The sequence below is a fragment of the Sinocyclocheilus anshuiensis genome, unplaced genomic scaffold (assembly GCF_001515605.1).
Source record: "Sinocyclocheilus anshuiensis isolate Anshui unplaced genomic scaffold, SAMN03320099.WGS_v1.1 scaffold610, whole genome shotgun sequence".
NCBI classification, from domain to species: Eukaryota; Metazoa; Chordata; class Actinopteri; order Cypriniformes; family Cyprinidae; genus Sinocyclocheilus; species Sinocyclocheilus anshuiensis.
The window spans coordinates 176,010-189,980 of NW_015544150.1; the positions used below are offsets into that span (position 1 = coordinate 176,010).

General features: G+C 38.0%; 1 protein-coding gene across 1 annotated transcript in view; it reads left to right on the forward strand.

Moving 5' to 3' along the window:
• The window catches only part of LOC107695181 (protein quaking-A-like), a 103,453-nt gene that overhangs the window by 31,886 nt on the left and 57,596 nt on the right, over nucleotides 1-13,971 (forward strand). Inside the window, exon 2 of the mRNA XM_016494998.1 lies at nucleotides 11,036-11,178. Coding sequence (XP_016350484.1) covers nucleotides 11,036-11,178 — 143 coding nt within the window. The remainder of the gene's footprint in view (nucleotides 1-11,035; nucleotides 11,179-13,971) is intronic.

Below are 13,971 nucleotides of genomic sequence, written 5' to 3' on the forward strand. Positions count from 1 at the left end.
AGCAGACGAGCTGAATGAGACGCAGATTCACTCTCTGCCAGCAGGTGGCGCTTAAACCCTTTCCTTGGTTTCCGCTGTAAACAAAGGAGCGCTGCACTTATGAACTTTAATATGCATTATACAGAGGCAAGATGAATAGAAAAATACCATCTAAACTTTTCTAAAGACTGTAAGTTCCCCCTCAGACATGCATTCATATAAACTCCTACCCCTAAATGAATCGCAATTTGTTTAGCATCTCAACCGATTTGACTCGTCACATATTTGAATCGATTTTCAACCGGCTCGTGGTTAATCGTTACATCCCTACCGAATACCTCAAGCGTGTGACGGAAATGTTACGCCTCTTGCCATATTGTGATTCCTTGTCCCTGCCGGAGCGACGAGACAAAAACATTAAAACCCATTATAAACGAGGCATTTGTTGCATCCAGTGGGGACATAATTACGGAAGCCGTTTTAGGTAGGCGTGGTTGACTCTTAACCAGTGTTTCCCCTGCCATTATATTAGGGGGGTGGCCCGCCCCCCCCAACGGCACCCCTCACCCCCTTGAAGGTCAAGTTAATTTTATTTAATTATATTTTCTCTATAGCGCCAGATCACAACAGAAGTCATTTAAAGTTACCTTTCCTATAGAACAGGTCTATACCTTGTTCTTTTATTAAACAAACTAAATAGCCTTATTTTATTTATCTTATTTACAGGGCGGCATGTCATTTCTGTCTCTACGTTACATGCTCGCGCTCTCTGTATCGCGCACAGCGGAGTTCCGCCCCGATGCGCGCGCGCACACACACACACAAACGTGCGGGCACACACAAGTGAGCACACTCCCACTCCCTCTAGTATTTGTAAATATTAAGCCGCAAAACGACTATTTAAATATGAATTCTGCGTGTCTCTGTGTTAATGAATGGCGCAGACGCACGGTTTTGTTTGCTACATGTACTGAAACGCGCATGACGCTGTGATATTAATGTCTGCTGTCTCACTAAATGAGGACATAAATACATGAACAACATCTCCAGAACTACTCTGAGAGTCACTTCATGAGCATTTGACCGTTTCATTTCAGTAAAACTATCCTCATATCATACAGGTGCATCTCAATAAATTAGAATGTCATAAAGATAAATTAAATGAATGTTTTATGCCTTAATGTAAATACACAGCACAGAATTTCTGAGGAAAAAAAACAAGGCTATTGTAAGAATAAATGCAACTCGTTTTTTATACTTTCAAGTAATCAGACATGCTAAAACGCAGAATTTTTTCATTTCGTTAAAATCTTTATTAATGCCCAAAAATGCTTACATTTATGTATTTTTGTTCGCTCGCGCAGCCATGTTGCCGCTGTAGCCGGTTTATGCTGAGATAATTCATACTAGGGCTGTGCGCTATGGACAAAAAAAACCTATCGTAATTTCTTTGATCAATTTTGCTATTTCGATTTTTATCACGCTTTTGACACACAGACATGCTTTACAGTCATTAATGCATTCAGTGTGAATTTGAAACATATTGCCAAAAGAAAAGAATAATGTGTATGTGGTGCAGAAGCAGCACGGACTCATTTTGCTTTCGCACAGGACGCGTTTGCAGTCCGCTCCTGATCCGCGGCTGTTTACCACAAACACAACATTTATCCATTATTTTGATTTCAAATCCAAACGTTGTTACTGAAAATGCTTTTTCAGCATTGTGATTCTCTTTTATCACAGTACAGTAATACAAGCTTGTGCTGTAACTTTAATTCAGCGCGTGCAGCACAGCAGAAATAGACTCCGTGCGGAAACGATCGCAGCATGACTGCTGCAGACGCACCGCTCCTGGAGCGCACTGCCGGACCACAATCGCGTGCAGTGTGAACGCTCTGATCCGTTAATATGGGCGCGGACAAAATGCGCACCACAGACGGAGTAGTGTGTGAACCTGGCATTACGTTTGTATGCCCGCCCGGTCTGTTCTGTTATAGATTTGGTACAAGATGAGGGTGAGCATCTGATGACAATTATCATTTATTGGTGAACCCTTTAAGATTTATTACAATAATCATTTTCAAACTCAGTGGAAACTGGAACCAGAATTGTTCAATTCCTTTCAGTAAATTATTTTCTGTAGGTTGTAGGATTCAGTAGAAGTGTTGTAGTTCGATCTCTTGTAACTGATTACATTTGAGTTGCTGTGTGGCGGCACCAACCATGTAAACTCTGAATGAGAGAGAGAGATTTTTCTGTTTGACTTTTTCACCTTTCCCTTCCTCTTTCTCAGAAGCAGAGTTCTTTTCTTTTCTTTTGTCCTGATAGGGAGAAAAAATAATTATGTATGTATGTATGTATGTATGTATATGTATATATATATATATATATGTATATATATGTATATATATATATGTATTTATTTATTTTAGAGATGCACCAATATAATCGGTATCAGATTTTTAGAAGGCACATTAGCTTGTTTTACATTTAAAGCATGGTCGATGTTTGCATTGGTCTGAACAAAACCAGCAGATTTTGAAAATGAAAATGCAAATTCATTTTCTGCCACTAGTTGGGGCTTTTGAAACTGCAGAAATATAGCGGTTTTCCTGGTAACGGCTGTGCACAAAGCAGAGCTGCACTCAAAAACGCTACTTTATCAGGCATTAGCCTATAGGAAAGATGAAATGAAAATGCCATCGAAACCTTTCTGAAGACAGTCGATGCTCTGCAGAGATACATTTATATAAAAACACCCATGCCGTGTTTTGACTTGAAACGTGCAGCTCATATTTATTCAATGAAATCATAGTCTTTTGTTTAATCGTCACATTAATCCATATTGCGAGTCATGTCTTTTCGTTTCCAAATTTAAGACTTCTTGAAATTATAATTATTACTTCTCTTATACAATTTAAGGTATTTAAGACTTTTTATGGCCATAAATTTGATACAACTAAATACTTTAAGGACCCGTGGTGACCCTGTATTCAAAATAGCCCGTCGGACAGGGGAGTGATATATTTTGGTAGCTTGACTGGAAGACACAATTGCCCCGGGACGTCGGGCTAGCGATTTTGCGAGCCCTGCCACTAGTCAGTTAAAGGAGAGAAACTGCAATAAACAAACAAACACAAAAAAATCAGTTCATTACCCTGAGACCAGTCAATGCTCACTTACAATACTTGAGAGTTTGTCATACATTTACTACTTTTCTCACCCGTTAACATGAGAATGGATGCTACTCTTTAATGTACAGTTTTTCCAGTTACTTCCTGGTAGGGATGAACACATATACATGCAGAACTTTGTTGTTTATTTACTATATTCTTATTCACAGTCCAAATTGTTTTGTATAGCATATTTCCGTGATTGTTTTTGCAGTGTCAAGTGTTTACTGTTTAATTCTTTATTTATGACATGAAAAATTTTGACTGCTTCAAGGTAATTCAGATTCTCTTGCATGTTGTACCTGCATAAACAAGCTCCCATCACCTGATTTTTGACAAGCTGTTGCATCACTTTAAACTCGGCAGCATATTTCTCTGGAAAAGTCATATTAATGTTGCAGGAAAATATTCTCCCCGGCAAGACATGAAATGCTGTGCTGAGTTCACAGAATTCATGCATGGAGCAAACATATCTGAAAGTATTACTTGCTGGCCATCAGCAGTGAAATATTCTGAATTCTGGTTTTGGAGGCAGAGGATTTTACACTTTAAAAAAAGGTGTGTACATTTGATAAGAAATTTACACACTTTCCGAAGGCCCCATCTCGAGCATACTGTTTTCTTTTCCTCCAAAAGAATCCCCTTTTCTCAGTTTGGAAGTTAAGCGCAGAATTGAATTGTCTGTTGAGATAAAGTCGTTTGCAGCTTGAATAAAGCAGCGAATGCATTAAGCAGGAATCTTGTGGCTGCAGAGGCTAGCTGTGCTTTATGATAGCTAAAGTGCATTGCTTCAAAGTGGAAAAACTTGTACATTAGCAGACTTTCATCTCAAGCACCTCTCTCTATTATTTTAATCTTAAAGAGCTTTGAGCACTCTCCATCCTTTTGTAACATCTAAAGTACCAGCAAAATCACCGTTCCTTAAACTCTCGCTGTTCGCTCCACTTCATCCTCCATCCCTTATCAATGAAGGGTTTTTCAAAGAGAAATGGTAAATTCCTCTTTAAGGTAAAGACCTTTGAAACCAAGGCTTGTTCACTGTGCCGAGGTTTATACACTTTTGTTGTAATATTTGAAAAGCTGATGTGCTTGACTATAATAATACTGGTATATTTTAATATCACAGCTGTTATTTTCTTCTGACAATGCATGAATCCAAATGGCAGATGAATACAAAAGAAGATATTTTAATGAGTATTTTTGTCCATACAATGAAAGTCAGTCGGGTCCAAAACAACATGTGGACAAAAACATGTTTTTTTTTTTCTTCAATATATCACATTTGAATAAAGTTGTTTGGAATTACATGAGGGTGAGTAAATAACAGATTTTTCCATTTTGGGTGAACTAGCCCTTTAACTGATAACTAGGGCTGGGCAAAAAAACCGATTTTTCGATTAATAATTTTTTTAAATGACGTCGATTCGATATCGATTCTCAAAAGCCGCGAATCGATCTTTTCCGGTATTTATTTTAGCACACATTTAAAACAAGATCTGCACTAGATGTCACCCTTATTTACCTTGCGCGATGTTACAACAGAAAGCCTGTCATTCATTCAGCACTTATCATGGCCATACGCATGATTTGCAATGCTCAGGTGAAATGCTATAGTAATACTATAAATCTGCAGAATCATTTGATATCACGCATAAGGCACCATGATTTCCGCATGAATGAATGGCGCAGCGCACTGTTTTGTTTACTACACACTTACTAAAGCGAGAATGACGCTCACGGTGTTTTCAGCTTCTGCCGTCTCACTATATGATGATTTTCCTTTGATTAGGATAAATTGAATTAATGTTTAAATTAATGTGTTATGATGTTTACTGTTCATTTTTTTAAAATATCAATAGCATTTGTATTAAAACTATATTCACTGAATGTAATAAAAAAAATCGAGAATCGCATCGAGAGCTTGCGAAACTAAATCGATTCGAATCGGGACATCTGAATCGATACCCAGCCCTACTGATAACAAGTTGGTTGTGACTTGCACATTTTCACTCTTGCTTCATTACTATAAATGTCTGTTTAATGACTCATAAGTAACTAGTCTTAAGACAGATGGATGCTGATGTTTGCAAAAGTGCTGAAAGCAGCAGGTTTCACAGTAACAGTTCTGTCTTTGCATCAGCCTTTTCCTGTTTACCCTTTATTTTAATATGAGAGCCAGACAACTCTATTTCTTATATGGATATTCCATGGATAGCATTTATATATATTTATATAAACCATTTTATATAGTTATAGCTCATCTTTACTGTGGTAGTAATGTTGTTTATATTAGCAAACAAAAGGACAGTATGGTTCTTTTGATGGATGGGTTGGCAGTGAAAGGACTGGAGAGAGAAAGACTATAGTCTGTTCAGACCGCCTCCGATTCAGGGTCTCGGGGTGTTTAACCTTGTTTACCTGCTCACCGCTTTTTTGTGGAGGATTGTTTTGGTTTTAAAGTGTCAAACCAAACTATCACCCTGTGTTTCCCTCTATATACTACTGTTCAAAAGTTCAGAGATAGTTCATGGGTTTTTTTTTCTTTTTTTTTTTTTTTTTTTTTTTTTTTTTTAGAAAAATCAACAGTGGCAGTTTAGACTTTTACACTGTTAGAAAACTGAGTTTAAAACTGTTTTAAAGTGTTTTTTTTTTTTCTTTTTTTTTCCTATTCATCATATAATCTTGAAAAATATTGGGAAAAGATTGTTGGAGTTTTCCCTCTCTTCCTCGCTTTCCTTTGCTTTTAAATGGCTTGTAAATGCCAGTGCGCATTTTACTTTCACTTTCCAAGTAGCGGCAATTACATATCAATTGCTTGAATGGAAAACAAAACTGTACAACGACAAACTCACTTATATTAAACACAGAGCTTTTATTAACAACAAATAAAAATACAACATGCGATAGGCCTAATATAAAATAACAAATAACTTGCACAAAGTTTAAATGTAAAAAAAAAACTGAAAATCTGCAAACACTGTGGAACCAAATAAATAATAAACAGAACATTTATTAACAAAACGAATTAGAAAGTTTGGAGGCACGGCATACATCTTGATGTAAAATGAAATAAATTACACAGTTTAAATGAAGTAAAAATCAGCAAACACCAATTTAAGAATATAAGGAACCAATATAAGAAACAAATATAAAAAAAACCTTCCAAAATCACCTTAGATAAACCGCAAAAGTCAACAGGCTTTTCAAAATCCAAAATATTGGCGCACAGGCACTTTTGCATTTCATTTCGAAACTAAATCTTTCGCCATCGTCTTGTTTGTCTCACCTCACTCTTCTTGTCAGTCAGCTCGACTCACTCTCCTCACGTGATAAATGAAATCTGACTGCTGCTGATCAGTGATGCGACTGTTGTTCAGCACACTGCATTGAGCAACCGTGTTCCGTTTTTAATTATAGTGTCTGCTCTCTCCCATTACTATAAAAATCCATGGTGCCACTATGGGCAAGTGACGTAACCGGTGTTGCGGCTTAACACCGTCAACACTGACTATCGCAGCCAGCCTTAATAGAATATATAAAATATATATTAAAGAAAAAGAAAACTATGGAAAATTGTATTAGTATTGTCACTGTTTTTGATCAAATAAATGCAGCCTTGGTGAGCATAAAATAATTCTTTCAAAAACATTTAAAATCTTACAGACTTATAAACGGTTCAACAGGGGTAGGAAGTCTTCATTTTCATTGTCAGTGCTATTACAAAAAACAATTATGGTTGCATTTCAGCAGTGCATTATTAATTTTTGTTAATTGATTGGTCTGTAAATCTTTTTTCCCACACCTAAAGTGTAGGGTAGCCCACATGTTGTGTTTTCATAACTATACAGTGACCTGTAGTTTAGTTACGGGTAGTGGAACAGGCAGCACATCATCAGCATACCTATCAAAGTGATCCCAGAATGGTTACAACTCGCACAAAGAATTTTTTTCGCTGCTACTTTATGGGAATGTGGCATTTCGCTGTGCCTCTCTAGTACAGCACAAGGACAGAAACACTTAAGTTTAAATGTTTTATTTGCTCTTTTTCTTTAAGAGTGCTTTTAGGTGTGTATGTGTGTGACAAAGACAGGCAAAAATAAAACATTGCAAAAAATGTACACCGCAGGTTATCATTTACACTTACGTTTATTTCTGATGTATATTGAAAGGGCATATGGTGAGGGATGTATACTGTGTGAGCCTGGGAGAAGATTTAAATGAACGGCATTCTTGTTCATGACCCATTTCTGGTTGAGTCGAGGATTTTTAATTCCTGCTTTTACTTTAAACTACTCACTTGCAGTCCAAGAATATAAAACATGCAGCACTTTTACTCCAGAGAGCCAGAGAGAAATCCTTCCTGCTGTAGTGTGTGGAAAAGGTGGAGGGAGAGACACGGGCTGAGAGCGAGGGATGGAAAAAGAGAAGGGTGGAGGAATATGAGGTTGCGCTCGGGTCAAAAGAGAAGATGGATTGAGTTCTGTAAATGTGGATAATATACTTGCAGCAGTTGTGTCACAACTTCTGGGACTCATTGCATGTGTGAGAGAAACTACGTTGTGTAAAAGGTTTCATCCTTACATGGGCCATGAGTATGGGATGATATTAGACTCAAAATGATTAATAGATGCACGCACAATTATCCGTGTACTGCATACATTTTATACATGTATCTTACTAACCACAAACAAATACCTTTCAATTTGAGTCTGTGGAATTCGGGATTAAATGATTGTTCAGCAATTTGTACAAATACAGACATGTTTGTGAATAAAAATGTTCTGTTCTGCATTAATATATCATAAATTGCTCATGTAAAAAGGAATCCGTGCATAAGTGGATCAGGTGACACGCGTACATTAATTGACGTCTAGTTCGAGTCGATCTTGTTCGGTTCATTTGGATTTTGAGACTTAATTTTCGCAGTTTACAGCATTTCACGTCCCCCACACACACAACTACCAACAAACAAGTCCCAGTGCAATTCATTAACGTGTACACGATTTGAAACAAATGCTTTTCAACCGGTGTCTGCAGAGTTAAGAATTACATTTAATATGCAGCATTTTGTTCAAATAGAGACATATTTGTGAATACAAATGTTATAGTTTGTATTAAAGTATCATGATTTGTGCATGTAGCGATTAAAATGCGCATTTGTGGATCAGGCGACACACGTGCATTCATTCACGTATCTTCTGAGTCTATTCATTTGAATTTTGAGACTTTCGTTCCGCCCTTTAAGCCTTGCCCAATCCACACACACAGCTCGCGATCCACATGCAGCTGAGCCACAGAAAATCAGCGACCACTAGATGGCACTAGCCCCAGTCACATGTGCGCATTCCATTGTGTACAGTTTTTTTTTTCTGTAATTCAACGGCACGTTGTCAGTTATTCTTTCCTTGTATTATTATTATTATTATTATTATTATTACTATTATTATGATTATTAAAAGGGCTATTATAGTCGCTCATTTAAGACATTAGTAATCGCATGTTTATATTTAATTAAACTATTAAATTAACTTAAACTATACTAAACGAGCGTTTTATAGGCTATAGCCTATTCTGCGCTCAAGCGGATCGCATAAATAGCTAGAACATATTTTATTTAGGCGACTTACTACTAAAGTGTTTTCTGAGTGAGTGTCTGTAAAGATGAAGTTGACGATGCTGATGAATGACTTTATTCTTGAAATTTTATTATTTTTATTCTCAATATTTTATTTCTATATTTTTCTGGATATTTAATGAGTTTAATCTCGCATTATAGGCTAATGACTTTATTCTGGAGCCCGAGCTCAGGCTGAACGGCACGGATTGTACTACAGGCCGTTTTAATTAACCAGTGTATCTAGATTCTATAGTGTATCTAGATGTTTGGTTGACTGTATTTTATTCTGATAGTGAACAGGCTGCAGAGTTTGCAATGCAGTAGGACTATATGAAAGGTGCATTTCTCTCATACTGCAAAGATGGCTAATCAGTAGGGATGTAACGATTAACTGCGAGCCGACATGAAATGCTGTAAACTGCGAAAATTAAGTCTCAAAATCCAAATAAACCGAACAAGATCGACTTGAACTAGACGTCAATTAATGCACGCCTGTCACCTGATCCACTTATGCACAGATTCCTTTTTGCATGAGCAATTTATGATATATTAATGCAGAACAGAACATTTTATTCGCAAACATGTCTGTATTTGTACAAATCGCTGCACAATCATTTAATCCCGAGTTCCACAGACTCAAATTGAAAGGTATTTGTTTGTGGTTATTAAGATACATGTATAAAATGTATGCAGTACATGGATAATTGTGCGTGCATCTATTAATCATTTAGAGTCTAATATCATCCCATACATGAGCTGCTGTTGTTCTGATCTGGGTTTTGCGTCACCCTTCAACCCCTCCCAGGATTCTGGGGCCCCATGAAACACCCACACACTTAGTATCAGTGTTGTAGGCCTCCTCAAGTCAGTTCTTCAGAGTCAACTTCAAGGTGCCACACATTAGTTTGCAATTCATCAGAGAATGCTGCAAATCCATTGTCTTCTAGACGGACTGCTGTGTAGGGGAAAATGCAAGGGTTTGTAAAAGTGATATTCCATGTGGCCAAAAATTACTCTTAGATAGGCATCCAGCAACCAATGAGAATTTCAGAGAGATTGGTCCAGTTGTCTGTTAGGAAATCCAATTTGCTCTATTCCCACTTGATTTCAGACTGACCTGGATCTTACACTTTCGTAGTCGTCAAACGCTCTGTCAGAGTTTTCTCTAGTGTGTAAGCACTAGTGATGCTGTGATCCCACTTTTTTTTCCTTGATACTGCTCTGAGACAGGTGACAACATGTGTCAGTGCGGATTTATGCCTAGTAATGCAGAACAGAGTGCAATACATGCAGACTTGTATATATTTATTTACGTTTTCAATCATTTCAATTTTAATGTTGTTTAATTATTAAATTGTTACAAAAAAAAAAATTGTTACAAGAAATTCTCTTTTAAACAATTGTAGTTTCTGTTCACTGTTTTGAACTATTTATGAATAAATTACATTTTAAAATATAATCAAATAGAAAAATTTATTCTTTCTGAGACTTCTTTTAAAAGATTAAAAACTCTTACTGACCTCAGTAGTGTTTGCAGAGTGGAGAATTATTTGAGAGCAGCAAACTTGAATTCCAGCTTGTTTGTCATTCAGGGCTATCATGCAACTCCAGAACACTTGGAATATAACGCATGATTCGTTTCATGTTTTTGAACAATCATGACTAAAGCTAGTGTTGGATTTGCATGCCTGGTGCTCATTCCATTTCAAAACGCCCCCAACGTTCCGACACTTTTCCTGGTATCAGATCGGTGTGTCCCTAGTAATGACTCTTAATGTAGATAGATCTTTTTGTCTAATTCACCTCTATATTCCACAACAGGTCTGTGATTGCTGCGCCATCTGGTTGTTTCAAACTCTAACTATCAGCTCATTTAGCTCACTAGGTTTTAAAGCACAGCCACTATGTGTGAGGGAGGGAATGATCATGAGGTTAAGCTGTGTGTGTAAGTGTGACAGGAATGGACATCCTGAGCTTAATCATGTTTTGGCAGCAGCAGTTTAACCTCGTCTGGAGCTGCCAGCTATGAAAGAGTCTCTGTTTAAAACGATCTTACTGTGTGCATGTGAGTTCCTGTTACAATGAAATTTAAAAATGTCTGTTTGTTGATTTTACTCATGATATTTGGCAACTGAATTTACGGGGAAGTGCACTGGAATATGGCATCTCACGTGAATGAAGGGAATGTTGCATTTCGTGACCTTTTTGTCTGTTTTTTCTCTCTCTCAGCCGTTTCTAATCTGTTTGTCTTTTTTTCTACCTGCAGAGATAACCAGAGTGAGGAAAGACATGTATAACGACACAGTGAACGGTCTGGTGGACAAACACCCCCTGGAGTTACCAGAGCCAGTGGGACCCATCGTACATCTACAGGAGAAACTCTTTGTACCTGTCAAAGAGTATCCAGATGTAAGTCTCAGACCTGCACTTTCTACATTGTTCTGTTTTATGATGCTGCTGATCCTTTTAGAATCAAGCACAGCGATTGACTGTTACTGTAGTGACAGATGATTGACAATTATAGTGTCTGATGAAATCTAGAGGTGAGAAGGTTTACTCTTGGTTCTCTAGCAGAAGGAAACATGTTTGGGTGTAAATGAGGAGTCTCTGTCATAAGCTAGTTCAGCAGTAGTAGTTTTTATCAGGCCCCTGCAGGGAGCTGGGAATGGTGCCAAAATGCCACGGGCCATGTTCTAGTAGTAGAGTGGGATCTTTTTGGAGTTTGTTCTACGTTGAAGAGAACGGTTTCCACCTGCGCACACAAGATGTAGCTTGACGTTTAGATGATCATGTTTGACATTTCTCTCATATTCACAGACAGAATCACACACACACACTGGTGGCCCATGTCACACAGGGAGCAATTTGCTGCCTAATTCTTCTGCTATGTGGACAAGGGAGAGGAAAGAGAAAAGGGGGGTAAGCAGAGCATAAAATGCATTTTCCCTCTGACGGCCCTGATAAAGGCCACCCCACCTGTCCCAGCGGACCACCACACACACATACCGTAACCCCAGTTTTCTCTGAGTCTGAAGCAGAGTTAATTATGATGCTTATCTTTATTTTGTGCAGAATGTTTCTTTTTTAAATTGGCCTTTACTTTTAAGCACTTCCTGTAATGATTGCTGCTTTACTTGAGAAATATGTTCACCTCTGTATGACCCGGAAAGCTGAACGTTAAGGTAATTTTACTATAGTTAGGAGTATTGTTAGGAATGATGCAAATTTGATCAGGGGAAAATTGAAGTTTAGGTGTTTTATGCTCACCAAGACTGCATTTATTTGATAAAAAATACAGTAAAACAGAAAAATTATCAAACGTTATTATAGTTTTTCTATTTTAATATGTTGTGAAATGTAGTTTATTCCTGTCATGGCAAATTATCTTGTATTGTCTGTAAGTTAATGTATTTAGATGTTTAAGAGTGTGTTCGTGTGACGTCTGTCTCAGAATAGCAGGATCAGCTACTGGAAAACATGGCTGACCAGTATAGAATAAACACCACAGTCATGCCATGGAAAATATAGAGTGACTGTTTGTGTGTTTGAGCAAACGCAAGTAGGAGGACACATATGTGCGCGCGCGCACGCACGCACGCACACACACACACACACACACACACACACACACCAGTGTACATAGAATCCCCTACAGTAAAACAGAAAAATTATCAAACGTTATTATAGTTTTTCTATTTTAATATGTTGTGAAATGTAGTTTATTCCTGTCATGGCAAATTATCTTGTATTGTCTGTAAGTTAATGTATTTAGATGTTTAAGAGTGTGTTCGTGTGACGTCTGTCTCAGAATAGCAGGAACAGCTACTGGAAAACATGGCTGACCAGTATAGAATAAACACCACAGTCATGCCATGGAAAATATAGAGTGACTGTTTGTGTGTTTGAGCAAACGCAAGTAGGAGGACACATATGTGCGCGCGCGCGCACGCACGCACGCACGCACGCACGCACACACACACACACACACACACACACACACACACACCAGTGTACATAGAATCCCCAGCTGACCCCCTCAAATCTATTTCTCACTCACTGTGTTCCCTGCAAGTCTCGCTTCATTATTCTTCCCCCTGGTGGTTAGCATGAGTCACTGTTTCACAACACACACACAGACGTTTCCACCCAAATGTTCTAAACACGCAGGGAAAGGAAGAATAATTGCAGCCGTTACTGAGCAGGGAAACGCTAGCATTTACTAAAGTCACAGTCTCTCTGATTTGCTATTTCAGGCAGGTGACTTGGCTCGGTCATCCAGTCAGCATCTTGATTGAGAATAAAGTGTTCATGACTGGTGATTCGGAGGTGTTGATATTTAAGTAATGATTTCGCAGTTGCCTTTCAGTCAGATGGAAGATATTTTATTGGTGTTTTATAACGTAAACTCGCTGTATATTAAACACTGTGGTTTGACACCTGATCTAGTTACAGTTCCAGGAATAAAGGGAGCTTGCTTTACATTTTGAGCTCAATTCACAATTCTAGCTCTTATACTGTAAAAGGTTATTTTAAAATGAAGTCTAATGGCGGAGAGAGGTCTCATTTAAAGTGTCGAGTGAGAAGGGAAAAGCATGCAGGAAGAACTGCATGTAGGCCTGGGCGATAAAACGGTATCAATATTTATCGACGGTACACCTTCTTAGATTTCATAATCGCGCAATAAAATCGTCTTTTTTTTTTCTTTTTTTTTTTTTTGCGTAACTTGTCAGTGAACTACGGCTCTGTGTAGTAAATGCTGCTCCATCTGAAAGCATGTGATGATGATTTACTGCTGATTACAGAACCGGATTTACTAACAAAATGCGCATGACAATCGCATCCGATTAATCGTGTAGCCCTAGTGCATGGTATAGGCACGTGCTATGAGTGACGCAGACAGCACACACGAACACATGCTGAAATGAGTGCTGTGCCTGCCTGTGATGAGGAGTTTGTAAATAAAGAATGAATATTAGTCGAATGTAAAATAAACATTTGCATTTGAATGTTAGGTGTGCATCAGGGAGCGTCATCAGTGGCATGCGAGATGCGGTGATAATGATTTAAGTGATGTTGTTGAATTTTAATGTTTTGCTAGTCTAGCCCACGAGACGCGCCGCTGCTACGTTATTCATTCAAAATATTAGAGAAATATAGAAGCTCCATGCGGAGAAGATCTTGATTAGGTTAAAACCGAAACCA